The sequence below is a fragment of the Neofelis nebulosa genome, chromosome 2 (genome assembly GCF_028018385.1).
Source record: "Neofelis nebulosa isolate mNeoNeb1 chromosome 2, mNeoNeb1.pri, whole genome shotgun sequence".
In the NCBI taxonomy this organism is placed as follows: domain Eukaryota; kingdom Metazoa; phylum Chordata; class Mammalia; order Carnivora; family Felidae; genus Neofelis; species Neofelis nebulosa.
The window spans coordinates 117,876,790-117,903,568 of NC_080783.1; the positions used below are offsets into that span (position 1 = coordinate 117,876,790).

Here is a 26,779-nt window from a genome sequence, read left to right on the forward strand (position 1 = left end):
CGGGTAGGGGGTGAGGGGCTACAGGGAGAGTTAGGGCTCAGGTACACTTTGGGTTCTAGTAGCTCAGGCTTTCCCCCAGGGAGAAGAGTCTCGTTCCAAGTACGAACCTCTTTAAGCAGGCAGATTCCGGTCCCCCTCCGCCCCGGTCTTATTTGCAGCATGACTCCACCCCGGTACACCGGGGCAAGGGGTCAGAGCAACAGTGAGAAGGATGAGATTCAAGAAAGTCCTACCTTCGGATCCACTCACTCGAGGAGTTAATCTCTCAGCGCCCGCTGGGAGTCCCTCCCTCTCCCGCCTCAGACTCCGCCCCCTCCCTCAGTCTCAGCAGCCCTGGCGGGCTCGCTCCGGAGGGGGCGGCCTGAGCCCCAGCGCTGGGCCGGGCGGAGCTCCCGGCCGGGCGGAGCTGCGGCTGCAGCGTCCAGCTGCCGGACCGACCTCCAGCCTTGTAGACCGCGGGAGCGGCGCGGGGCCCCCTCCCCCCACCTCCCCAGCCCACCCTCCGAGCTTCCCGAGCCCCCTCCCCGCTCCCTGCAACTGTGCTGGTAAGTCCCGCTCATCGAACCAAACTTTTTTTGCTGCCGAGCCGGAGTCCTACGGCAGAACCACGAGCAACACTGCAGTTGGCTGGTGGAGGGGTGGGGGTAGGGGCGAAGTACTGAGAATAGCCGTCTGGAACTGAACTAGTCACAACTAGTCATAGCTTCTCCGGAATGGATCAGATCTCGCCCATTTCCCGAGTTGGTAGAACTCTTGACTTTAGCTGGTTAAACTTGTAGAGAGAGAGATGAGGGTATTCGCTCCAACTTCTTCACCCCTCCCCCATTTCTCTTAGATTTAGCAGTTCTCGATACTTTCCCTCCATATTTCAAGTAGTGTTGGCTCTCTAAAAGCTCACCCCTCCCAACTCTGGGTGGCAGAGCCCCCTCCCCCAGGCACTTCGGGTCCGCCTCCTCTTCGGTACCCCCGGGAACCCCGCGATCTTTCAGGCTCCGCTCCCTCCGGTCTTGCACTGGGGCCAAAGACGTGCAGGGGCTGGGTCCAGCCGCGGAGGGAGGGGCTGAGGCTGGGGCCTGTCCGGAGCCGGGCGGGCGGGGCCGGGAAGGGGAGGTGTAAGGGGGCCGGACGGGGCGGAGCAGGCGGCATTTGCGGCCAGCGCCGGGGTGGAGAGTTGCGCGCCGGTCCCTGGGCCTGAGCTCGGGCTCCGGCTCCGGCGCCTGCGATGTCTCAAGATGGCGGAGCTGGGCGAATTAAAGGTACCGGCCCCCTCCCCCATCCCCATCTGGACTGAGCCCGGCGGAACGCCGAGTCAGGGAAGCGACCGAGACTGGGTGCTGAGGGCTCGGGAGGGGGCTGGAGACGTGGCGGGGACTGGCTGCTGGGGGTGGGAGAGAAGTGGCTGTGGGCGAGGACCGGGCTGCGGCGGGGCTCCGGGGGCGGGGCCGCGGGGCAGATGTAGGGGTGGGGCCGAGGGGAATTGCAGCTGTTGGGGGCCGAGGCTCAGGGGGCGGGGACGTGGGGTAGAAGTCGGGTTTGGCTGTAGGGGCAGAGGTGGGAGGAGGGCCAGGGGTAAAAGCTGCTGTAGAGGCTTAGGGGGCGAGCCGATCGAGGCCAGGAGATGCGACAGTAGGGGGCAGATGTGGGGATGGGACTGGGGGGCAGATAGATGCACGGGAGGCTCCTCGGGGAGGTGCGGCGGAGAGGATGGAGGTTTGGGGCTGCTCCTGGGTTCCGAGCCTTGGGCAGTACCAGTAGGCGGCTGAGACCTAGGGGGCGGGGCTGTGCGGGCGGCTGGATCGAGGGGTGGGGCCGAAGCATCCCGGAGGCTGAGGGGAAGGTGCTGCCTGGGTGAATCGAAGCTTCGGGCCGAGGCGTAGAGGAGTGTGAAACTATGCGATAGGAACGGGGTGTGTGTGTGTGTGTGGGGGGGGGGTCCTTGACAAAGCTAATGGAAATGGAGAAATAAAAACGGGACCGAGGAAATAAGGGTGGGAGAAGGGTATAAGAACAAGTTTTTCATCACACTCCTCAAAAGGGGTCCAAAACCATAAAACCCCCCGTGAGCGGGAGAATTGTGGAGGGCTAGCAAGGCCTGCCCATGCCAAGGTCTTCCAGAGATTCACGGGAGGGCATCCTTTAAGGAGAAAGCTTCTTGTGCCCTCCTGCTGCCACACGGTCTTTGAGGGTAACCAAATCCGAGGACATGTCACAGAACCTTAAAAAACCATTGGGTTCATCCCCCTGCCTCCTGGCTTTGTTCTGCCTTTTGAAATGGAGCCATACTCCTTGGCGGGCTTGAAGTCTAGTCCCCTGGGCCCAGCTGCCTTTAGGGGAACTTGGATTCTGCACCCTGGCTCAGGGGCCCCACGGCTTCTCCTCATCCTCCCTGGGCCTCTGCTTAGTTCTGCCCTCTCCTCTTCCACCACTAGGCAGGGGCGCGGGGGGGGGGGGGGGTGGCGCGGGGATCACTTAACGTTCTCTATGTAGGAGAGAAACAGGATATTAGTTCCTGGTGGATGGAGTAAACAGGTAAACAAGGAGGCAGCCTGGACTCAGTGATTTACTAGGAAGCCCTTTGCCCCAAGATTTTGTCATCTGCTTCCCTGAAAAACAGGCCCGAGAGAGCAGTGGTTATGTAAATGATGCTTAGAAAGGATTTGGGGGAGTTACAGGCATTGAACCCTGACCTGGAAACCCTGGCCACAGAAGCTTCAGAGGCTTGGGGAAAATAGCTGAGGTGGATTGAGGTGTTGGGAGGGGTGTACCATGGGGCACAATCCTCCAGCCACCTGCCCCCTTTCTTCCCTGTGGGGCTGTCTGGCCTGAATCCTCTCCTCCCCCTCCTTCTCCCTGTCTCCTAGCCTCTTCCCAGGAAGCTAGGATGGGTCTGAGATTCTGAGAAAGAGCAGGAGAGGAGATAAGCAGCTTAAAGGAGTGTCTAGGCTCAAGGCGGGGATGGAGATAGGAGGTCGTAGTGGACTCAGAGGTGTGCCTGTGGATGACTTGCTTTCTGCCCCCTGCGCCACCTGGCCAACTTACAGGCATAGGGAGGTAGGGTTACTGCAGCTCTGGGGGACTGGGGGTCAGGTTGACCTGAGGGTTGCTGAAATGGGACTGAGGTGTCCCTTTGGCCAGGGTGGCTGTCTGGCAGTAACCCACTGGCTGCGGAGTGTCTCTCAGATGAGTGCGGGGGGCGGAAAGAGGCATTGCCTATTTGGGAGCTCAGCCCCAGCATCCTCGGCAGGATTCTCAAGTGTCTGTGTTGTCCACAGCACATGGTGATGAGCTTCCGGGTGTCTGAGCTTCAGGTGCTGCTCGGCTTTGCTGGCCGGAACAAGAGTGGACGGAAGCACGAGCTCCTGGCCAAGGCCCTGCACCTCCTCAAGTCCAGCTGTGCCCCCAGTGTCCAAATGAAGATCAAAGAACTTTATCGCCGCCGCTTTCCCCGGAAGACCCTGGGGCCCTCTGATCTCTCCCTGCTCTCTCTGCCCCCCGGCACCCCTCCTGTCGGCTCCCCTGGTCCACTAGCTCCCATTCCCCCGGCCCTCTTGGCCCCTGGCCCCCTGCTGGGCCCCAAGCGTGAAGTGGACATTCACCCCCCTCTGCCCCAGCCCGTGCACCCTGACGTCACCATGAAACCATTGCCCTTCTATGAAGTCTATGGGGAGCTCATCCGGCCCACCACCCTCGGTATGGCTCTATCTTCCTCCACCTTCCTCCTGACTCCATGCCTCTTGCCCGGGCCTTTTTTAGGCTTTAGTTCCATGGGATTGGCAGCCTGGGACGGGGGCAGCCTCCGTGGCTGGGGAATAACTGCCCCTTTGTGTCCCCAGCGTCCACTTCCAGCCAGCGGTTTGAAGAGGCACACTTTACCTTTGCCCTCACACCCCAACAAGTGCAGCAGATTCTTACCTCCAGGTACATCTCTCCCAGCATCCTGGGTGTTACCCCTGGACTCTGCCCCCTGACATTCTCTTCTGTCCCATTCTGCCTGTCCATCCTTCTGCACCTGCTTTGTCTCTCATTCTCTGGTGTGTCTCTTCTCTGTCCCTGGGACATTTAACTTTCTGTGTCTCTGTTCAGCCCTGCCTTCCGGGGGCCACATCCTGACATGTCTCCCTCTCCTTCTTGTCACAGAGAGGTTCTGCCAGGAGCCAAATGTGACTATACTATACAGGTGCAGCTAAGGTGAGTTGATCCTCTCCGTCCCTCCCTGCTGGGCTCCTGTTGGGGGGTGGGAATGAAATAAGGGTATGATAGATCCTGCTAGAGGATGGCCCTGCTCTGCTGTGTCCACCCCAACCCTGGGACTTTTGTCGGATGCTGAGGGCTACAGAGATCCATGACTGAATGACTGAGGTCCCCTGCCTTTCCACCAGCTGCAACTCAAGAAACCGCCTCCCCTGCTGTTTCATCTTTTCTCATCTCTTACCAGGTTCTGTCTCTGTGAGACCAGCTGCCCCCAGGAAGATTACTTCCCCCCCAACCTCTTTGTCAAGGTCAATGGGAAACTGTGCCCCCTGCCGGTAAATGTTCTCCCCTTCTTCTAGCAGTTCTCTCTTCCCTGTTTCAGTTCTTGAATGGTAACTACAAACCTATTATGAAAAAGACATGCCTAGCACAGTGCCTGGTACATCATAGGGACTCAGTTTACTGATTGATCAATATAATCTAGAGGATACTAAGACAGGGCTGATGGAGAACTTGGAGGGGGGACATTCATTCAACCCAAAGGACAGGGAAGACTTCTCTGGAGTGATGATCTCAGAGCTGAGAGTTGGAAGAAGTGGGGCGTCCCTATTCTTTCTGCTCAGGAACTCATGAGTGGGTTCCTATTTCCCTGGCCAATGAATAAGCTCTCCTTCCTTCCCAGGAATAAACCCCACACACAGCCCTAGATAGTGCTCTGGGTTTGGGAGTCACCGAATGGGCCCCCATCTCCTTGGTCACCGAGTGAGCTGGCCTTCCTTCCAAGACGTGAGTAACCTGAGAGATAAGATGTCTTGACCAGTCCCTCCTTTCTCCAGGGTTATCTTCCCCCTACCAAGAATGGGGCTGAGCCCAAGAGGCCCAGCCGCCCCATCAACATCACACCCCTGGCTCGACTCTCGGCCACTGTTCCCAACACCATCGTGGTCAACTGGTCATCTGAGTTTGGACGGGTGAGCAAAGCTGAGGCAGGGAGCCTGGAGAAGCCTGCAGGGTGTGAGGGGGAATCATCCAGTGTCTTGGGTTTAGGGAAACATCTTCCTCTTTATGGGTCATTCTGTCTTAACCCGCTGTCTCTGGTCCTCATGGGACAAAGGGTTGGAGTGGTGGTGGTGATGATGATGGTGATGATGGTGGTGGTGTGGTGGTGATGATGTGCAGAGCAAAGGCTAATTACCTCCCCCTGCCTCCAAGTAGAACTACTCCTTGTCTGTGTACCTGGTGAGGCAGTTGACTGCAGGGACCCTCCTACAAAAACTCAGAGCAAAGGGTATCCGGAACCCAGACCACTCTCGGGCACTGAGTGAGTAATGTCCTGCCCCTCTTTACCACTCTGATTTGGATCCAAGTTTTCCTGGTCCTCCAGCCTTTATCGCCAAACCCATACCTGACCTGTGACAATATACATCACCTCTCACATGAACCCTAACCCTCCCCTCATCCCCTTACCGATCTTCATGGTTGAGAAGTCAGACCACTCCCAGGCACTGAGTGACACCCTCTCACTCTCAGTTATACATCTGCTTTGCACCTCACAGACCCTGCCTCCAGCCTTGCTGGAATATGGCTGCTTGAGAGTGGGGAGAGTCTTAAGGATCATCTAATCTAACTCTCTTTTGATGTTTCAGTTCCCTCTAAGTCATCTCTGCCAAAGTGTCACCCAGCTATATTTAAGCATCTTCGGGGTTGGGGAAATCTCTCCCTGACACTCAGTCTTCATGTGATCTTCCACTGGCCTCCAAAGACCACCCCCATGTGACATCCCATGGGTCCCCAGAGGCACTCTGCCCAGCTGCCTCTCAGCCAGAACCATCTGCTTCTGGCCTCACCACCTCCCAGGCTTCATCTCCAGCTTTGCTGACCCCATGGCTCTGGCCTCATTCTTGTTTCAGTCAAGGAGAAATTGACCGCTGACCCGGACAGTGAGGTGGCCACTACAAGTCTCCGGGTGTCACTCATGTGCCCGGTGGGTACAAGGGAGATGAGAAGGGAGGAGGGTGGGGCTAAACTCTGGACCCATATGAGGGCTCCTAGGGCTACTAGAGTGAGGGTTCCCGGGATGTAGGGACTGTGACCAGAGCGCTTGTCTCCTCCCAGCTAGGGAAGATGCGCCTGACAGTCCCTTGTCGTGCCCTCACCTGCGCCCACCTGCAGAGCTTCGATGCTGCCCTTTATCTACAGATGAATGAGAAGAAGCCAACGTGGACATGTCCTGTGTGCGACAAGAAGGCTCCTTATGAATCTCTTATCATTGATGGGTAGGGCCGCTCTGCATTCTGCTTCCTTTTACCTTCGACATCCACTAGGAACCCTCCCATCGACAGATCAAGATGGCTTCCTTCCCCTCCACGAAGCCCAGCTCTTAACCTATCCACCCCTTTATGTGTATACGTATAATTTAGCCTCTTTATAATATACAGTTGACCCTTGAACGACACAGGTCCACTTATACATGGGGTTTTTTAAAACAGTCCAGTAAATATAAATGGTATTTTTCTTTTTGATGATTTTAATATTTTCTTTTGTCTAGATTACTGTATTGTAAGAATACAGTATGTAATACACATAATATGCCAAATAATGTGTTAATTGACCCTTGATGCTATTGGTAAGGCTTCTGGTCAGCCGTAGGCTATTGGTAGTTAAGGTTTTGGAGAGTCAAAAGTTGTCCATGGAATTTTGATTGTGTGTGAGGTCATGTCCATGGATTTTTGATTGCGTGTGAGTGCTTTTAACTCCTGTTTTGTTCAGGGTCAACTGTGTATATTTCCACCACTGAGGATTTATTGCATGAGGTATCATGCTGAGCACATTGCATATCTCATCTCATTGAATCCTCATAATTAACCCTGTAAGATGGATATTGTCATTACAGGTGAAGAAGCTGGGGCCTAGAGAGATTATCTTGCTCAAAGTTATAATTGTTAGTAAGTGGCGGCGTCAATGTATTGAACTGTTACAATATAACACCTATAACAACTACCTGACCTCTCACTGAGCGTGGCAAAACGTTCTTTTGAAGATTTGGATGGGCAGATCTAGCTAGTCCTAACCCCCTTCCAGAGCCTAAATTATGGCCCTCATCGAGAAGACTTACGAAGTTCTATATCTCTGCTCCTTTGTCTTGTCACAAGTACTATGTGAAAGACATGCTTAGAATGTATTTTTTTTTTGAAAACGTGGCATTTGAAGTTTGCAAAGCTCTTTTACATACTTTACTTGATTCTGACAACTCAAGAGAGGTGAGTAGGGGTGAATAATATCCCTGTTTCACAGATGAGGAAACTGAGGTTCAGGAAGGTGAGTCCCAGAACTCCCTGGCTACTGTTCCCAGCGATCTCCCAGCCTCATGAATTCCCGTATCTCCCCTTCCCCCCAGCTTATTCATGGAGATACTTAATTCCTGTTCGGATTGTGATGAGATACAGTTCATGGAAGATGGATCCTGGTGCCCAATGAAACCCAAGAAGGAGGCATCTGAGGTTTGCCCCCCGCCAGGGTATGGGCTGGATGGTGAGTGACCCCCTGTCCCCCAGCCGAACTGAGTCTTGGATGGCCTCTTCTCTGAGACACAGTCCTCTTACCACCCACAGGCCTCCAGTACAGCCCAGTGCAAGAGGGCAATCCATCGGAGAGTAAGAAGAAGGTTGAAGTTATCGACTTGACAATAGAGAGCTCATCAGATGAGGAGGACCTGCCCCCGACCAAAAAGCACTGTCCTGTCACCTCGGCTGCCATTCCGGCTCTACCTGGAAGCAAAGGGTATGAGGAAATAGGCTGAGTCCGCAGCAGAAGGGGCAGAGAAAGAAGTCAGAAATGCTTTCTGATCACTGGACAAACCCCGGGGCAGAGAGGGGACTCAGGAAGCTGAGCTGGGTGAGGGCGTCTGTCGTTCGCTGGCTGCCCAGCTCCTCCTCTCTCCTCACAGAGTCCTGACATCTGGTCACCAGCCATCTTCGGTGCTACGGAGCCCTGCCGTGGGCACACTGGGCGGGGACTTCCTGTCCAGTCTCCCACTACATGAGTACCCACCTGCCTTCCCACTGGGGGCGGATATCCAAGGTAGGACACTGACCACAGGGTGGGCTCTGCCCTGCCCCATGTGCCCTGAAAGCAGATCAGAACCCCTGCTCCTTTTCAAAGCCTTCTGGCTGTCTTGTAAAGGGCTACAATCCAAAGGATTTTTTGGGGGGGGCCGTGAAGGGGTCAGACAGGAGGCTGATTTTGATTTTTCTTTTCCTACCAGGTTTAGATTTATTTTCTTTCCTTCAGACTGAGAGTCAGGTAAGTGGTCCCATGGCCCATGAAGATCTCAGATCTCTGAAGCTTCCTATCTAGGCACTGATGGGTCCCCTCCCCCTCACTTTCCCCTGAGAACTAAATCTGCCTCTCTGTGAGGGAAGGTGGGAGCTGGGGGGCCTAAGGAGGGTGTGGGCACTTTATGTCCCTCCCAGGCCCCACTGGTGCTTCTTCAGATTCTCACCCATGTCTTCTTTGATCCCTTGTTACTGTCCTGTCTCCGGAGTTTTTAGAATCCTGCCCCTGACTATTCACACACACAACCTCCCCCCCAACACCCATGTGCAGTTGAGCGCCATGCCTGCCCCGGCCGGACATTCCACACATTTCAGACGCCCACAAGGCCAAGAACCTAGCAAGATGGAGGGGCTGTCTCAGGGCAGGGAATCGGGTAGGGTATGGGGAAGTAGGGGAAAGAAAGAGAGTCTCTCCTGCTTCTCAGAGGGTACCTTGGGATCCGGAGGATTTGAATTATCCCCTGCTATTTCTGAGATGAGTGACTGGGAGGCCGGGTGAAGTCAGGAGAAAATCTTAAACTGTGCCCTTGATTCCTCCCAGCACTATGGTCCCTCCGTCATCACCTCGCTAGACGAACAGGATGCCCTTGGCCACTTCTTCCAGTACCGAGGGACCCCTTCCCACTTCCTGGGCCCACTCGCCCCCACACTGGGGAGCTCTCACCGCAGCACCACTCCAGCACCCCCTCCTGGCCGCGTCAGTAGCATTGTGGCCCCTGGGGGGGCCTTGAGGGAGGGGCATGCGGGACCCCTGTCCTCGGGTCCCTCTTTGACTGGATGCCGGTCAGACATCATTTCCCTGGACTGAGTCCCTTGGATTATGGAAACTTCACTGAGCAAGTGTGCTGTGGGGTCCAGACCCCTGGCCACTCCAACCCCTCAGGGGGCTTTGGCCAAAGGCCAGAAAGACCTTCATGGATGCCTGTTTTTGGCCTTATCTCTGCCTGACAAGGCCAGCACCCAAAGGGTTAATATTTAACCTCTTTTTAAGGACATTTGGGTTCTATTTTTGGAAATGTTCTTTAGATGGTTGGCACATTCCTTTGGGTATGTTAACCTAGGCAGCGGGAGGCACGTGTGTGATGGGGTGTGAGTTGGGGGAAGGTCTGAATCCACTAGAGCCTGGGGGTGGGGTGGAGGGCAGGGGCGTTTCTCTTGTCCTCTAGAGCCCTCTCTTCCCCAAACCTATGGTTCTGTTCCTTCCCCACATCCATGGTCTCTTCATGTCCATTCCATTCTCTTCGGCCAGACAGACAAGTGGAGAAGCTAAGACAGGCCGACACATGGACAGAGAACTCTATTTTGGGTTGCAGATTTTTTTGTACATAAACAAGAAAAACCAAAATACTCCAAAGATGACTTCCCCTGCTTCCTACTTCCCAGTGTGACTGCGGACGAGATAAGGCCTTAGCTCTGATCCCCAGGGGTTTGGGAGCAGGGCCTGGCCTATTGCCTGGGTCTCTCTCTATTTATATATTTAAGTGCACAGTGTTTCCTATGCTGACCAGCTTGGGCCATGAGCTTCTAAAGGCCCATGGCCCCATGGTTAGGTCTGGCTCATTCTGCACCTTTTCTGGGAGGTGGGAGGACTTCATGCTCTCCCCATTCTCCTTTTTCAGGCTCCTCTGGGGCTTAAGACCTACATTGTAATTTTACTTTTTATTCCCAAAGTTGTAGCAAAGTTCTTATCCACAATAAAGGTTGTGAATGTTCTGTGAATGTCTCGGAGGGGGGTTGGGGAGGGAGTTCCACACCTCACTCTCCAGATCCCTGGTTTGGGGCAAGTGGGGGAAGGGGTCCCAGGTTCCGTTCTTGCTTGCAGGCCCTGGTGGGGGTGGGTGGTGGGGGTGTCCCCCAGAGGACTTCCAGGAGCAGCTCCTCCCTCCTGTCCCCCGTGGAGCATTCAGCCCAACGTTGCGGGGCCAAGTGCTTTACTCTTACCTGCCCAGATGCTGCAGCCAGAGCCTGAGGGCAAACTTGGTCCCAGCGCTGACCCTCTCGTTGCCTTCTGCTGTGGTCGGGGTCGTCCGCAGCAGCGTGGATGTGGGCAAGGCCAGGGGTCGAGCTCTTTCGTCCTCCCCTAGTTCCACTGTACTGCATGGTGACAGCTCCTGTCTGGGCTGTGCCTTGTGGCTTAGCCCACTTCACCGAATCCTCCCGCCACGGCAGGAGAGGGGTGGGTGGGTGGGTGTTGACCTCATTTTACAGGAAGGAACAGATTCAAGGGGGGGGGGGGGTAAAAGACCTGAACCCTCGGGAGAGTGGGAGTCCATGCTAACCAGTCAGAGCAGGAACCCTTGGACGCGGATGGACAGTGTCTTTGATCTTGTGTGCTCTCTTCATGATCAGTTGACCAACCCACTCCCTCAATCTCCCTCACCACGCAACATTCCCTTCTGAGGAGGGGAGAGAAGTGGAACTTCTCAACGCGTACATGTTGGTATTTGGGGGGTGAGGCAGAAGCTCTTACTTACAGGACAGAGGGTGGTAGGTCCCGGGGAAGATGTGTGGGTGTCTCTGTCCCATCCTCTGCAGCAGCCACGGCAGCTGCTATCTCTGGTCCCAGCCACATAAAGGCGCTCACCTCACTCGGGTTTGGTTGGATCCGGGCCTGGGGCCAGACATGTAGGTCCCTTAGCCATGGCCTCTCTCTTGGGAGGCCTGTTCTTGGTTGCAGCCTACCCACAGGTGGAAAGGAGACAGACTTGGGGCAGGGACAGGGGCTGTTGGATTTCTTGGTTATCTCTGACCCCCCCCCCCCACCATCTTAGTCACAGAACCAGTCTGCATTGTCTCCTGAGCCCCCATTTCCTTCCTGCACCACCAGCCCTACCTGCAGCTGCTGCTGTGACTCCCAGGAGACCACAAGTAGATAGAGAATGATGTGATGGTATCTGGGGAGACCCCAGCTCAGCCTAGGAGGGTAGGCAGACTAAGAGAAGAATACAGCAAAAGTGAGAACTTCCTGTCTCTTTCCGAGACTGTAAATACAGCTGAGGAAGCGCAGGGTCGAGATGGTGCAGGAGGGACCCAGGTGGAGACTGGATTTGGGGACTCCAAATTCCCTCCCCCCGGTCCCCAATGTTTCCCCTGGGCCAGGCAGATAGGACTAAGAAGAAATTGTTAAGGACTCTTAGTTAAATAGGAAGCGACCTTTGCCACCTTCCTGTCTCACCTCCCATAACCCCAGAGGGACCCAAGAGAACTGGCCGTGGGGCAGCTGTAGTCCAGTCTCCTCCTGAAGCTCTCGCAGCCCTCCGTCCAACAGCTGGGAGCAACAAAGGGCAGGTCACAGTGGCAGGTGCCAGACTCCTCCAAGCCCCTCGGCCCACACCCAAGGCAGGCCCACACCCAAGGCAGCCCCAGTCTCGGGTTTCAGGGCAGGGTGAAGGTTGGGCCAGCAGTCCGATTACCTCTTCATCAAGTCCCACGTGCCCACCTGCGACAACAGTGGGACCGATAGGTAAGTGGTGGTATTCCTGGCCGGGGACACCCCCCCCCCCCCACACACACACTATTTACACTACTCCTTCCCATGGGCGCTGATGCCGTTGTCATCCTTCGTGAAAAGGGGACCGACCACATTTCTGGGGCTGTTTCTCTGTCCTTTGGAAACTGGGAATAACACTGTTGGGTGAAGGGCCACTTTCTTCCCTGGACTTGGGATCTCGTCCTCGGGGCACTCACCTGGGGGTACCCAGAGGTTGGGAGAAACGCTGAGGGTGCGTGTCCTGCGCGTTAACAAGACAGACTGGTCGCTGGACTGCAGAAGGACGGCCACACCCAGATCCACACCTCGGTTGCTGGGCAGCTGGGCCCCCGGAGTCCTGAGCTGCTGGTCCAGGGCCGCAAAAGGGCAGAAAGGGGGTCGCTGGCGGGAGGGAGCCGTTCGGGGTAAGGCTTCAGAACTGGGGCAAAAGTCGGGCGACAGCGCGCGATGGGGCAGGAGGTTGAGTCGGGACGACACTTGCACCCCAGGCCTCTCACGCCAGCTCCCGCCCGACCCCGGTCTCCTCCTTCGATTCTTCACTCCTGCTCCGCTACCCCCTCCTGGGGTCCCCTCCTCCCCCGGGTCCCCCTTCCCCCGACCTGGAGCGGAAGCCTGGCCGAGGAGCCTGGGAATGGCCCGTCCGAGAGGACGAGTCGTCCTCGCTTCAAGCCGCAGTGCGTGGGCCACGGCCCGAGCCCTGGCCCGGCGCCCAGGAGGCCACACACACTCTGGGCGAAGCTCGGCGACTCCGCGCGCCCGGACAGGAGCAGCAGCACCCGCGCGGCGGCCATAACGCCGCCCTGGGGCTGGGGCTGGGGCCGCGGCCCACCTGGCGCCCTCTGCTGGTCCAGCGTTCGCAGGGTCGGGACCTAGAGAGCTTCCGCCAAATGCCCCGGGACGTTTAGGTAGAACCCTGGGGGATGAGCCACGGGTGCAATGTTAGTTACTAAGAGACAAGAAAACCTCTCAATCTCAGCTTCCCTTTTCTTCCCCTCTTCTCTGTTTAGAAGAGTGATCCCAGACTGATTTCTCAACTCACGTGTCCAATCCCGCCGGCCAAGGGCTGAACCATCAGCCGCCCGCAGTCGCTCTGCGCGCACCTACCTCCCATAGTAGGTGCCACCACGAATTAATTGCGTAAGACTCCTCGCCAGACACTCAGGAAACATTTTTGACACCTCCCTTTTTATTCTCACTCAAATGCCAACCCAGTGCAGCGGATTCTACCTCCTTAAACTTTCTCAAATCCATGTCTCTCTCTCCAGCCTCCATTGTTCCAGTCCAAGCCTTCCTTATGTTCTGCCTGAGATTCTATCCCAAGTCTCCAAAATAGTCCTTCCCCTACTTCATTCTCTAGGCTGCTTCCAGAGTGATCTTTCTCAAACACAAAGCTAATCATCTTGCTTCCTATGGCTCAGAAGGTAAGCTACTAAGCACGGTATAGCGAGGACCCACCACCCCTTGCTCCTGCCCATCTCTCCAGCCTCAGTTCTGGCAGGATTTATGCCCTATTTTCTAGTCACATCCTATTTGCAGTTCTTCCTGGAACCAAGCTCTGCTTCCCTCTGGGACCCCTTTCCCCTTCCACCTGGCAAACCCTCATCATTCAAAAGAGATTGTGACTTTCTCTGTAGTTCCTTTCCTTACCTCTTTGTGCAAAATACTTTTCTACTAGAGCCCTCATTATTTCCTTGTTATTTGTCTCCTCCCTCTAGGCTATACTGGCATATTCATCTTTGTATCCCTAGAGCCTGGCCCAGTCCTGGGCACTGACAGGTGCTCAGTAAAGGATGGGGAGTAGCTTGAAGGCAGGGACGGTGTCATATTTATCTTTGTATATTATATCCAGTATAATGGCTAGCAATGAATTGGCAATTGACTGTTGAATTAGACTAATTCATTAATCTTTTTTTTTAATTTTTTTTTAACGTTTTATTTATTTTTGAGACAGAGAGAGACAGAGCATGAACGGGGGAGGGGCACAGAGAGAGGGAGACACAGAATCAGAAGCAGGCTCCAGGCTCTGAGCCATCAGCCCAGAGCCTGACGCGGGGCTTGAACTCACGGACCACAAGATCGTGACCTGAGCTGAAGTTGGCCGCCCAACCGACTGAGCCACCCAGGCGCCCCACTAATTCATTAATCTTAATGAATTAGAACGGACACTGGTAAGAGGAAACTAAAAAGATTGTAACGACACCTACCTGCTTTAAATGAGCTGAAGCTACTGGGACAAATTACATTGAGATGAATCATCTACCCATGGTACTGAGAGAGAAAACTTAGGATTGCTACTTTAAAGAAACCATGGAGAAGACGAAGGCAATGACTTCTTGAGTGTTTACCATATGCCAGGCATTGTGCTGTGTCTTACACACAGTTTCAGATGTGCTAGAAGTTTGGAGATGGCAAACTGTAGATTCTGCTGTGAATGCTGGGGCCAATCCACCTGCTGGCCCATCACCTACTGTGTGTGTGTGTATGTAAGATTACAATTTAACAAAATAGAGAACAGGGGTAATTTGAGAATGGAATGAACTACTCAGGAAAAAGTTTCTTCCACTGCTAGGGATGTTCAAACACAGGTGCGGCTGATTTCCTGGTGAGAAATGATGCATCTGAAAGATGATTACTCTAGTTGATTTAAGGTCCTTTCCTCTGTCAAAATCTGATGAAGGGAGAATACAGTGATGGGGCTAAGACAGTTTCAGCAAACTTTAAAAAACTTTCTGGTGTATTCTAGGCAGGAGGCATGGAGAGGGCATTCCAGTATAAGAATCTGCAACATATTCCACTGTAAAGAATGCATCAGGCACTGCCTTTATTTTTCCTTCCAATCTCCTCAGACTTTTTGAGGAAGGCTCTTTTTCCAGGTCATTGTCTCTTCATGGTGCTCTCAATATATGACTCCAGCAGGAAGATGGTTTCATCCACTTGGATCTCACTGGCATCCAACCTGAGTGAAAAAGGGAAAGCGTTTTCCAGACTGAACATTCATGAGCATATTTATGATCGGAGGCCATGGAAAATGGACTTGAAGGCACTTTAAGACATAGTTTGAAGGCAGAGGTGACGGCAAAGGTCTAGAAAATAAGTGATGGAGGCCTGCATGAGGACCAAGATGAAAGGCCAGATTGAGGCACACTACTGAGCTTAAATCAACAGACTTGGTGAATAAGAGTGTGGTAAGGGAGAAGAAGCTGAAGATGCTTTCAGAGTTCTTAGCTTAGGAAAACAGGTGGATTAAATTCTGCCAGTCGAGCTGGGGAGGAAGATAGTGAGTTTAGGATTGGTTGGGTGAAGTTGGAGTGGTAGCAGGGTATCAAGGTGGATTTTTCTGAAAGGTATTTTGAAACATAGGTCTGAACTTTATGATACTTACTTGTTGACATTACGCTTCAGGGTTTCTAGCTGCTGGCGTTCAGGGGCTGTGATCATTTCCTCTATTTCTTGTAGCTGTGCGTCCTCTGCACCTGTAGCCTGCATAGATGCAATGATGGCTTCTACCCTCTGTGACTTTTCCAGCAGACGCCTGTCAGACAAACACAACTCTGAGGTATGTCCCCTAGCCTTGGAGATTCTCTTACCTGTTAGCCTTATGGCAGAACTCCCCCATCTCCCACGTTCCTGATCAAATAGATACTGTCACCCACTAACCATAGTTTTTACAAATTTAACTAAATATACGACTTCACTCCTCAAACTCTTACTGCCTCTCATCTGTTTAATGCCAGTTTGTACGTTTCTCATAAATTTAATCTGCCAAATTATTTTACTGGGGGTATATTAGAGCAGTTTAGACTAATGTATGATTTATGTCAACCCAAGACAATATTTCAATGCAACTAGACTGGTTATTGTCTCTTTTGGTTTCTATTTCTACAGGAAATTTCCCTTCGAGACTCTGACCTTGAAAAATGTAATTACTCAATTGAAAATGCTACTTACTTGTTCTCTTTGGTTTCAAACTGTCTCCTTTCTATTAAGTTGGCTATGCTCTGAGGGGAGAGAAGAAACACAGAAATGCACATGGTTCTATTTAAGTAGCTCAAGTAAAATAGCTAAAGGGGGCATGAGGGTGAGACTTGTCGGGTGGAAGGAATGGGGAGAAGGTCCAGAAGCAGTTACCTTGTAGCACCTGTGCAGCAACATTCGGGCAGCTGACAGGATGTTCACAGTATATAAATAGAAGGTCCTGGATGGGGCATGGTCTGGCGTTTTGGGAATTTCCTATTTGTCCACAGAAAGACAGAAAAGAGAAATCAGACTCTTCTTTAGAACTGGCAGAGTAAACGCCTGTCCCATCCAGAGCTACTCAGCCCTTTCTTTCACTTATACTCTTCTATTCTCCAGTCATTCAGCATCTGGGTTTATGGCAAAATCGGCCACATGAAGAGATTTGTCTATATGATTGCTGGCATCCTCAGTGGGGAAGAAAGAGAAGGCAACTAATGCTTATTGATTGTATTTGATCTTTAAGATAAACCACATTATTTTTATTACCACCATCCATCACATTAAGGATGAGAAAAAATGACGGTAGGTACTTTGCTCAATATAACTGAATCAGGGGCAGAATTGAGATTCTGTTTTGTCATAGGGTATACTACATGGCTCTGCACGTAGTGAAGACCCAGAAGATGCTGCTGAGAAATTTAATCTGTAATAAACTTAATGCCTGAAGAAAGGACAAATCACAGGGACTAAGAGCTGAGGAATAAAGGGTGATTCTGGGGTGATTTCTTGGCTGTGCCTCTTTTCAACTAGGCCACTTAAAGCTCCCCAATTCTTTTTCAAGTTCTTACTATGTCTTGGTTAATCTTTTTTTTTTTTTTTTTTCCATCTCACAGCTGGACAGAGAGTTTGCTTGGGGCTCAGGATGTTTGCCTCAGAAGTTTCTTTCACCCTAGGCCAGCTCCACTGGTTGGTGACCATTATGCCACTGGTTACCTGGAGTGATATGAAATTTTCTGAGAGCATCTTATAAAGCATATCCTTTGCCTCCTTTGCTGGAATCATTGCAAAGTCTTCTACCTGTTTCTGCTCCAGGTGTTTCTTTTGCAAAACTAGACGGAATATTCTGGCACAGCGAGACCCAAATCTGGAAAGGAATAAAGAAAGTAAATGGCATACCAACATAGGTAAGTTTTAGCTCCGAGTCACAAATGGCGGCTGCTCTGTTTCCATGTGTGGGGCCAAGGCCAGAGAGAGGAGCAGTGGTCAGGGAGTTCTCTCACAACTCCAGACTGGTGACGGTACTGCTGACCACACTGCTGACTCCCGTGAGTACCTCAGTTCCTGCATTTGTAAGGAAAGGCTTTAGGAAGTCTGGTTAATTGGCATCACTGGGAATTAAGCAGGAGGATATTTAGGGTGAAGAGTAGTAGTGGGTGGGATCTGTAACAGTCCAGTGGAAAAATGGGGCAAGATGCACTGAGATGTATCTACATTGCTTGCTTACAGAATGATCAAATTACTTATTCAAATGGAGTGTGGAAAGGAAGTGTCAGACCCCAACCCTGAGCAGGGTGATCTCCTTACCTCTCCTGTACGACAGACTCCAGAGTGGCTGTGGCTAGGGATCCTAGAGCTTTATGCAGGTCTTCACAGAGAGGATTAAGGTCAGTAACGTTCTGGCCTGGTCACTGGGATCTTAGTTTTATTCCTAAGTCTCTAAGTTAAAATTTATTTATTTATTTATTTATTTTTATTTTTTTTAATTTTTTTTAAATTTTTTAATATATGAAATGTACTGTCAAATTGGTTTCCATACAACACCCAGTGCTCATCCCAAAAGGTGCCCTCCTCAATACCCATCACCCACCCTGCCCTCCCTCCCACCCCCTCTAAGTTAAAATTTAAATGCAATTTTATCTTTCACATTGGTCTCACTTATAGTATGAAAGTATTTCAATACCTTCATTTACTAGGATTTAAGTCAGGGTTTTGCGGAACTAAAATTTGGTTATTTAAAAGTCCTTTTTACTTCTTTATCATCTAATGTAGTAGTTCGGTTTTCTGAATTATTTAGTATACTGAATATTATCCAGTCTCTTCTTTCATAAGTCACTATTCTGTTTCATAGTTCAGGTTGCCCAACAGTAAGGAAATAACTGGTAAGGATACTGATGACATACATTCCTCCACCACTGTCGCCAGACTTTCCAACAAACTCTAGCTATTAAAAAAGAGAGAGAGAGAGAGAGAGAGAGTGTGAGTTAACTGAATGGAAAGTCCAGTGATTCTGTTTCCAAAGGAGCAAATCTGGCCAAGAGTTTGCAGCAGGTAGCCCTCCTATCTGTCTGAGCTGGCCAGGTAGAAAATGAGGCTCCCAGAGGATACCAGGTTTCAGTGGCAGAAATAAATCGTAAACATAGCAGAAAAAAGAAAAAAACAAACAAACAAAACAGAAAGAAAGAAAGCAAATTCAGACTTACTGGATCGTCTGCCAGTAGAGTGAGATACTGATCGAGAACTTGTTTAGAGATGTTATAGCCAACAGGCAGGGATCTAAAGATCTATGGAGCAAAAGAGATGGTGAAAATGGGTTTGGGAACTTAGAATTGCTGACATTACTGAGATAAAATTGTTTTAATTTTAGGTATCAGAAGTATAAATATGTCCAAATGTATAGCAGCATTGTTTGTAAGAGTAAAAAACTAGAAACAATCCAAATGCACAATAATAAGCAACTGATTAAAATAAAGTACAGCATGGCTACTAAGTGGAATATGATACTGCCATTATGAAAAATGAGACAGATTTAAATATACAGACATGAAAAAGGTGGCTTAGATATACTGTCATATGAAAAAAGCAACTTTAGAAGAGTATGTAAAGTAAAATCCTATTTTTTTTTGCTAAATATATATATATATCTACATAAATGTGACAATAAAGATAAGTACCAACTATTAACAGGAATCCCTGGGGCTGGGATCATACAAAACTATATATTTAAACTGAGGTATTGTTACACATAGTAACAAGTCCAGATCTTAGAGGTTCAGTTTGATGAGTGTTGACAATTATACCCACAATAAGATATAGAACATGTCCATCATTCCTAAAAGTTTAGGGGGGGCTACAACTTAAAAAAAATTATGCATTTCTATGCTGTCTGAATATAGGTCACGTGATAATTTTTGTCAAAATAAAAAACCCTGAAATCTTTGTTATGTAACAAGTTCAAAAATTTTTAAGTAATATAAAATGAAAATATAATTATATTTAATATGGATACATATTGTTATGAAATTAAATATGTTATTTGACACATTAAGTTTTTCATGTTTTAAGAAAGACATATATTAAAAGCAAATCTGAAATACACAAAATGAATATACTCAACAAAACAAATGTAAGGGACCAAATAATGTTTGAGCACCAACAAAGGTTCTCAGATTCCAAATAGTGGAGTCTAAGAACAATTAGGAATAGCTTGTACTTTGACCAAGGTAATGGTTTAGGTTTTTAAAGGCTAGATCCCTAGAGACCAAATATTTTCTTTAAAAAAAAAAATTTTTTTTAATGTTTATTTTTGAGACAGAGCGAGAGACAGAGTGCAAGTGGCAGAGGGTCAGACAGAGGGAGACACAGAATCCGAAGCAGGATCCAGGCTCTGAGCTGTCAGCACAGAGCCTGATGTGGGGCTTGAACTCATGAACCACGAGATCATGACGTGAGCCAAAGTCGGATGCTTAACCAACTGAGCCACTCAGGTGTCCCTCTTTCTTTCTTTTTTAAATGTTTATTTATTTATTTTAAGGGAGAGAGAGAGAGAGAGAGACAGAGCGAGAGAGAGAGAGACAGGGAGAGTGTGCATGCACGAGAGCAAGGAAAGGGCAGAGAAAGGGAGAGTGAGAATCCAAAGCAGGCTCTGCATTGTCAGTGCTGAGCCCTGTCAGTGCAAGAGCCAGGGCTTGATCTCATGACCATGAAATCAGACCTGAGTTGAAATCAAGAGTTGGATGCTTAACCAACTGAGCTATCCAGGAGCCCCAAGGCCAAATATTTCAGCAGCTACCATCTGAAGAGAATCCCTGTCCTACCTGAAACAATAAAAACTCGTTCAAAGGCTCAGACCTCAACCTAATCCCAGGCTCGATGTAGAAGAATTATAATATCCCACAGTGTGTCAGAAAACTAGTACAAGAACACGAAAGTCACCTCATTGGAAGACAACGGCTGGGTGAAGGGAGCAGTAGAGGGAGTGGTAATCTCACTCATCCGAAGCATAGTCCGCACGATCTCGCTGCTGGTCTGGGTTTGAAAAGTGAACTGGAATTCAGAATTCACTCTGCTGTGCTGGCTCTGGCTATATGCCAATGGCCACATCTGGCAAATAAGTGAATGTTCCTGATCCAGGCCACTGTCCCACCCACTCAGATATCACCTGGTCCATCCTGTTGGCAACTGCGCTGACAATGGCTTGGTCACGGAAGTGCTGGTGGAATCTGTCAAGGTTGGCCTGCCAATAAATCCCATCATCTGGAATGGGCTGAGGAGGAGAAAAGGATTAAAGAGAAACATTTTGGTACAGAAAATATGAAGAATTTTGCGGGGGAAGAACTGGATTTAGCTGTTCACTATTTCTTTTCCTATTCAGTAGCAACTACGTGGACTGGACAAAAATCATCCAATCATGTGGCATAGTGCCTTGACAAGACAAACTCACGATACCCAACTTTAGATTCTCTAAACTCACCTCTAATCTTTCTCTGTCTGAACTCTTCGTTAAGTCTCCCATTTACCCCTCTCTTCCTGCTCTCAGCATATGACCTTGCCTCTTATTTCAGAGAGAAAACAGGCAGCCTTTTTTCTGGCATAAGCTGTTACCACTGTCCAATGACAGAAGTGAAGTGAAGCCTCAGAAGGGGACGGCAATGGTGTTCACACTGCTAGTTTATTCCTGGCCAACATTTAATGAAGTTCGTAATCCTCCTACTTCTCAACCAAGGACCTTGTCAACTCTCTTGGGGCTTGTTATCTTCGTGCTCTTTCTGCTCATCAGGGTGAGGACTCCTAATCAAGAAGCCCCATTACCTCTTTGTTATCTGTGCCATGTTTTGGTCTTTTGGCCTTCGGCTCCCCAGCAGCATCTTCATCAGATGATCTTCTCCTTTTACCTTTTCCTGCCAAATAAAACAGGTGACTAGTGAGGCTCATCTCATATGAAGACAGGAAATCACTGAACGTAAGAGCAGGTGTCCCTCCATCCCAAGATACCTCCAGCTGCCTCTAGGCTAAAATTGCTGAGGAGCTACAAGAAATTCAAGTTGGAGTGCCTGGGTGGCTCCGTCGGTTAAGCGTCTGACTTCAGCTCAGGTCATGGTCTTGTGGTCTGTGGGTTCAAGCCCCACATCGGGCTCTTTGCTGACAGCTTAGAGCCTAGAGCCTGCTTCGGATTCTGTGTCTGCCTCTCTCTCTGACCCTCCCCCGTTCATGCTCTGTCTCTCTGTCTCAAAAATAAACATTAAAAAATAATAATAATAATAAAAAAGAAATTCAACTTAATGATGAAGCTATTTGAAGGCTCCATATAGTCACAAAATTAAGTCTTAATCTTTCTCCCTCAAACTGCTCCTGCTCCAATGCTTCCTTTCAGTAAGCGGGACCATCCTCCTCCCCCATATGCAAGTCAGACACACAAATGTCATTCTTGGTACTTCTGTCCTCTTTACCCCTTCTAGATATAATTTTTCAATGGGTTTGTCAACATTTATTTTTGCCCCATCCTTTCTGCAGGCAGAAAATTCTTTTAAAAATGCAAATAAGGTCATGTCACTTCCTTTAAATCCTTTGGATTTAAAGAAAAATCTTTGCTCTTAGGATAAAAAAGTTGCTATAGGGGCACCTGGGTGGCTCAGTCGGTTAAGCGTCTGGCTTCGGCTCAGGTCATGATCTCACAGTTCGTGAGTTCGAGCCCCGCATCGGGCTCTGTGCGGACAGCTCAGAGCCTGGAGCCTGCTTCACATTCTGTGTCTCCCTCTCTCTCTGGCCCTTCCCTGCTCATGTTCTGTCTCTCTCTGTCTCAAAAATAAATAAACATTAAAAAAAATTTTTTTTAAAAAGTTGCTATAGAAGGTCTTGCACGATCTAGCCCCTGCTTATCTTTTTTTTTAAGTTTATTTATGTATTTTTTAAAAATTTTTTAATGTTTATTTATTTTTGAAGGAGAGAGAGAGACAGAGTGTGAGCAGGGGAGGGGAAGAGAGAGGGAGACACAGAATCCAAAGCAGGCTCCAGGCTCTGAGCCCATCAGCACAGAGCCCGACGCGGGGCTCGAACCCACAAACCGCGAGATCATGACCGGAGCCGAAGTCGGACGCTCAACCGACTGAGCCACCCAGGTGCCCCAAGTTTATTTATGTATTTTGAAAGACAGGGAGAGAGAACCACTCCCAAGCAGGCTCTGTGCTGTCAGCATGGAGCCTGACGTGAGGCTTGATCTTACCAGCTGTGAGAGCATGACCTGAGCTGAAATCAAGAGTCAGAAGCCACCCAGGTGCCTCCCTGCCTTTCTATCCTTATCTCATAGTTCTCTTACCTTTGCTCACCATGATTTAACTACACTGACCCATTTTTTACTTCCTCAAATAACCTATTTTTTTCCCCTCACTGCATACTATTCCTTTTGCTAACAATGTTTGTCCTCTGTACTCCTTCGTACGTTACGTCACTGGTTAGTTCCTACTTTTGCTTCAAATAGTAGTTCAAATGCCACTTTCTTAAAGAAGCATGTGTTTTAAACCTTGATAAATCTGGTCCCGTTATATGTTTTCATAACATCACATACTTTTCCTTCATAATACTTAACACCATTAGTTACATATCTACGTGGTTATTTGATTAATGTAAGTCTCTTACATTAGACTTAAGGCCCAAAAGGTCAGGGACTTGTTTATCATTTTACACCACAGAATAAATCCTTGGTAACTGCTCGATGGATTCATTCATTCATTTAATGATCATTGAGGAAGAATCCACAATTAGGGCATGTCACAGTTCTAGGGGTCAAAATTCCTTACCTATCAAGCTCAGTTTAGGAACCAAGTACATGTCCTTTTCACTGATGATAAGAATGGGGGCAGGTGGTGGTGGCCCAGGGTCTGAATTCTCAGTAACAGGCACCCAGGGGCAACGCTGCACAAAGTGTGTGTCTGCTAGTCGCACAAATGTGTTTGATACCTCAGAGTAGTCCATGGTCTTGCCATCTGTACAACAGGAGGAAAGAGGCAGGTGAGATGGCCTAAGTTAGCTGCGGGTCCACTCCTGCAGTCAGCTAACCTATGTTTTTGCTAACAGCTGTGGATACAGTACTGACCCTCCATAGTCTCTGTAAGCCGGTCTGCCACTTTCTTCACAACAGCTGACATTGTCATTTTGCCATTCAACAGCAGCTCCTCAACAATGAGCTCTCCAGTGTCACTGTACAGTGTTTTGGCAGTGTAGATGTACCGGGGATACCTAAGCATTCGCAACACTCGGCTGCACTGGGCTTCATACTCCACTACGCCACGTTTGTGCACTTGATATATCACCAGGTTGTGCTGGATGAGCACACAAAGGGCTTTTTTGACCTAGATGGGACCCAAAAGAAAGAAAGGAAAGATCTGAAGACACAGCTCATTTGTGTTGCCAATTTTTGTCCAACAATTTACTAAGTATTAGGAGATAGCTGGCTAAGAACCTCTGTGCTTCTTCCTTCCCTCCACTGGAACAGTTATTAAGAATCACATGTCGGGGCGCCCGGGTGGCTCAGTCGGTTGAGCGTCCGGCTTCGGCTCAGGTCACAATCTCGCAGTCTGTGAGTTCGAGCCCCGCGTCGGGCTCTGTGCTGACAGCTCAGAGCCTGGAGCCTGCTTTGGATTCTGTGTCTCCCTCTCTCTCTGCCCCTCCCCCACTCATGCTCTGTCTCTCTCTGTCTCAGAAATAAATAAACATCAAAAAATAAAAAAAAAAAAGAATCACATGTCAATGGAAGAAATCAGCAAGATTTCTCCCTGTGATGCTCATATTTCCTCTGATCGTTCAAAGTACAACGTACTTTCCTTCCATTGTACTCATTCCTTAAAGGTAGCACTGAGATTAATAGACTCATTATGAATAAATGAGGTCTGACATAATAAGAGCAAAGATTTGCCTAAGAAGCCGTGATGAGCCACCTTGAGAAGAACCTTGAGGCCTATATCTCTTCCCACCCCCCTGCCCCCACCAATAACACTGTTTTGAACCTGGGGAGACTCTCTCCCTTTTCTATTTTGTGGGGTAAGGAGCAACAGTATTTAAAGGTAGGTAAACGAATGAAAGCAAATTAATGTCGTCTACACATACCTGATCCAGCGATGTTCCTGTGTCGTGGGCAATTACTCTTAATGGCTGGCTGCCAGTTCTGATTAGGTGGACTCCTATTTTTTCTACAATCTCTCCAAAATGCTCTTGCAGCAACAAAGAACAAAGTTTAATTTCTGCTTGAGTCATTGTACCAAGGAGTCTCAGAGCTAGGGGGGAAAAAAGCTATATGATGGAAAGTTTTTCTTTTATGCTGGAAGCAGAGCTGCTGAGTGCAAATTCATGTACTTTCTGGGGGCAATTTTGACATTACATATCAAAAGGCTTAATTAACATCTTGCATACCTTCAACCTAATAATTTCATTTTAGATACGCTGTCTCAAGAAAATAAATAAAAGATGTCACTGTACTTCTCCTTAGAATACTGATATACTGGAAACAACCTAATGTCTAACAATAAGGAGTTAATTCAGTAAATGATGGCACACCCATACAATGGAATACTACGCCACCATTTAAAACAAAGTTTATGGGGGCGCCTGGGTGGCGCAGTCGGTTGAGCGTCCGACTTCAGCCAGGTCACGATCTCGCGGTCCGTGAGTTCGAGCCCCGCGTCAGGCTCTGGGCTGATGGCTCGGAGCCTGGAGCCTGTTTCCGATTCTGTGTCTCCCTCTCTCTCTGCCCCTCCCCCGTTCATGCTCTGTCTCTCTCTGTCCCAAAAATAAATAAAAAACATTGAAAAAAAATAAATAAATAAATAAATAAAACAAAGTTTATGTACGAGCATAGAAAATTGTTCATTAAGTGAAAGAAGCAGGTTACAAAGCAAAATGTAGAGAAAAACTCAATTATTATGAAAAACAAAAAAAGAGAAATATGTGTGCATAAAAAAAAAAAAGACAAAAGACTCGAAGACTATATGTCAAATTGACCTTGATGGGATTATGTGTGATTCTAATGTTCTTCAAAAATTGTTGTAGATGGTACTGCAATGTCATAGACCTTAAATTCTATCTATACTTCATTTGCTTGGGAGAATTAAGGCCACTGTTCACAGCCCACTGGGAGTGAACAGGTAATGGCATTCCCAGTCCATCAAGGAAATGACAACTTAGAAAAATAAAGGAAAACTTCTCAACTGGGTGCTTCAAATAGATGAAATATGTTGTCTGAAGGGCAGTATTTAATTCTGAAATTTCTACTTCTTGACAAAGTAGACACAAACAGAAACAGACATAGTTGACTCTACATACAGTATGATTACTTCCTTATTATCCCAAGTGCTACCAAACACTGGTTTGTTCATTTATTCTCCCAAATCCCCAGAGATCAAATCTTTGCCTCTCTGCCTCAGTATTCCCACCCACACGTCTTCAGGCAAGCATCCTCAGAAAAGTACTTCCAAGCTCAGCTCCTGACTCTGCACACCCTTCACGCAGCTTCCCGTTCCGGACTTGGTCCCCTGGTCAGAGACAAGGCCGCTTCGCCCACTAACCTCCGGGTGAATGCAGTCTAATGCCGCCGCGTAGCCCACGGTGGCTTCTTGCGGCTCCCGCTGGCCGCCGGGGCAGAGGGGGAGCCCACGGCCTCGCACGCCAGCGCGCGGATGACCAGTAGGAGGGAAAGGGAAACAACGCGTGCCGCTCTACCCCAGAGTTTCAGTGGTTTCCGGTGACTCTCTTTCTTTATTCTCGCTGGAAGGTTGGAGGACCTGCAAGCCGCTGTCTGAAGAGCCGGCGGGCGGGCCGCGGCGGGCGGACTCTCCTTCCTGCGCCTCTCTGGTGCCGGGAGGCGGGCCGCGGGGTCGCCGTCCGCGCCGCCGGCTCGCTGGGCCCGGCGGACTCACGTGACCGGCGCGGGCGCTGGAGCGGCGGGCCGCCCTGAGGAAGCGGCGGCGGCCGAGGCGGCGACCGCAGCCGGGAGGTAGCGGCCTGACGAGGGACGGGCCGCTGCCCTCTCGGACAGCCGCGGCGGAAGAGAAAGATGGCGGAGGCCTCGGCAGCCGGGGCGGGCGCGGGCGCCGCTGTTGCCACGCACAGGTTTTTCTGCCACTTTTGCAAGGGCGAGGTCAGCCCGAAACTACCGGTAAGAGCCCCGTGCCCTCTGCGCTTGGGCCTCCGCGTGGATTCCTCGCCCCGAAGTCCCCGAATGGGTCTTAAGCTTCCTGCACAGCCCGGATTCCTCTGACACCCGTCTCCCAAATACCCGCTGCTCACTGTTCTCCGGTGGCTGGTCACAGACTCCGGGCGTCCCGGCCCCGGCTCCGGAGCTCCCGCCCAGCCCTTTCCCCCCTCGGATGCTCCACCTGCCCCTCGCTTCCTCTCGTCTCTTGACCCTCTCCCCTCCATCTTTTTGTCTGTCTTAGCAAGTTCTCTGACAACTCTTCCTTCAATTTTCTTTCCCTCTTTTTCACCTTGTCTCCTTCCCACGATGACCTCTCTTTCCCCCTCTCGGTACTCTTTCTGCAGT

The 26,779-nt window shown here is 49.9% G+C and overlaps 4 protein-coding genes across 13 annotated transcripts in view; 2 read left to right on the forward strand and 2 right to left on the reverse strand.

Annotated features, from left to right (window-relative positions):
• Positions 1-352: 352 nt before the first annotated feature.
• On the forward strand, positions 353-10,238 carry PIAS3 (protein inhibitor of activated STAT 3). 4 transcript variants are annotated; one of them, XM_058695260.1, is made up of 14 exons: positions 353-545; positions 3,273-3,690; positions 3,834-3,918; positions 4,138-4,188; positions 4,436-4,526; positions 5,028-5,162; positions 5,407-5,512; positions 6,102-6,175; positions 6,307-6,467; positions 7,589-7,722; positions 7,803-7,971; positions 8,138-8,271; positions 8,456-8,493; positions 9,067-10,238. In XM_058695260.1, exons 2-14 carry the CDS (start codon positions 3,276-3,278, stop codon positions 9,331-9,333), a joined length of 1,860 nt encoding a protein of 619 aa, XP_058551243.1. In that variant the 5' UTR covers positions 353-545; positions 3,273-3,275; the 3' UTR covers positions 9,334-10,238. The 4 variants fall into 4 exon arrangements, 3 of the variants coding, with proteins under 3 accessions (XP_058551243.1, XP_058551236.1, XP_058551228.1); XM_058695253.1 differs by lacking the exon at positions 353-545 and adding an exon at positions 1,130-1,256; XM_058695245.1 differs by lacking the exon at positions 353-545 and adding an exon at positions 2,809-3,051.
• Positions 7,828-13,741, reverse strand: NUDT17 (nudix hydrolase 17). 3 transcript variants are annotated; one of them, XM_058695503.1, is made up of 8 exons: positions 12,615-13,741; positions 12,213-12,396; positions 11,939-11,964; positions 11,701-11,793; positions 11,359-11,457; positions 11,000-11,136; positions 10,467-10,614; positions 7,828-7,958 (listed from the first exon to the last, which is right to left on the reverse strand). In XM_058695503.1, exons 1-8 carry the CDS (start codon positions 12,804-12,806, stop codon positions 7,932-7,934), a joined length of 906 nt encoding a protein of 301 aa, XP_058551486.1. In that variant the 5' UTR covers positions 12,807-13,741; the 3' UTR covers positions 7,828-7,931. The 3 variants fall into 3 exon arrangements, with proteins under 3 accessions (XP_058551486.1, XP_058551495.1, XP_058551502.1); XM_058695512.1 differs by having other exon boundaries at positions 10,467-10,619; positions 12,615-13,734; XM_058695519.1 differs by lacking the exon at positions 7,828-7,958 and adding an exon at positions 10,170-10,372 and having other exon boundaries at positions 10,465-10,619.
• A 1,063-nt stretch (positions 13,742-14,804) lies between these two features.
• Positions 14,805-25,940, reverse strand: POLR3C (RNA polymerase III subunit C). 4 transcript variants are annotated; one of them, XM_058695270.1, is made up of 15 exons: positions 25,806-25,940; positions 24,352-24,518; positions 23,342-23,597; positions 23,046-23,231; positions 21,061-21,149; positions 20,411-20,515; positions 20,185-20,295; positions 18,453-18,533; positions 18,142-18,193; positions 17,557-17,617; positions 16,966-17,116; positions 16,144-16,245; positions 15,964-16,013; positions 15,398-15,547; positions 14,805-14,971 (listed from the first exon to the last, which is right to left on the reverse strand). In XM_058695270.1, the coding sequence occupies exons 2-15, from the start codon at positions 24,496-24,498 to the stop codon at positions 14,890-14,892; spliced, it is 1,623 nt and encodes a 540-aa protein (XP_058551253.1). In that variant the 5' UTR covers positions 24,499-24,518; positions 25,806-25,940; the 3' UTR covers positions 14,805-14,889. The 4 variants fall into 4 exon arrangements, with proteins under 4 accessions (XP_058551253.1, XP_058551264.1, XP_058551283.1 ...); XM_058695281.1 differs by having other exon boundaries at positions 20,185-20,277; positions 25,806-25,939; XM_058695300.1 differs by having other exon boundaries at positions 24,352-24,455; positions 25,806-25,915.
• A 149-nt stretch (positions 25,941-26,089) lies between these two features.
• Positions 26,090-26,779, forward strand: part of RNF115 (ring finger protein 115) — an 84,784-nt gene continuing 84,094 nt past the window's right edge. The window contains exon 1 of one of the 2 annotated variants that reach the window (XM_058695484.1): positions 26,090-26,395. In XM_058695484.1, coding sequence (XP_058551467.1) covers positions 26,294-26,395 — 102 coding nt within the window. In that variant the 5' untranslated portion in view covers positions 26,090-26,293. The remainder of the gene's footprint in view (positions 26,396-26,779) is intronic. The other variant, XM_058695489.1, reaches the window with a different exon arrangement.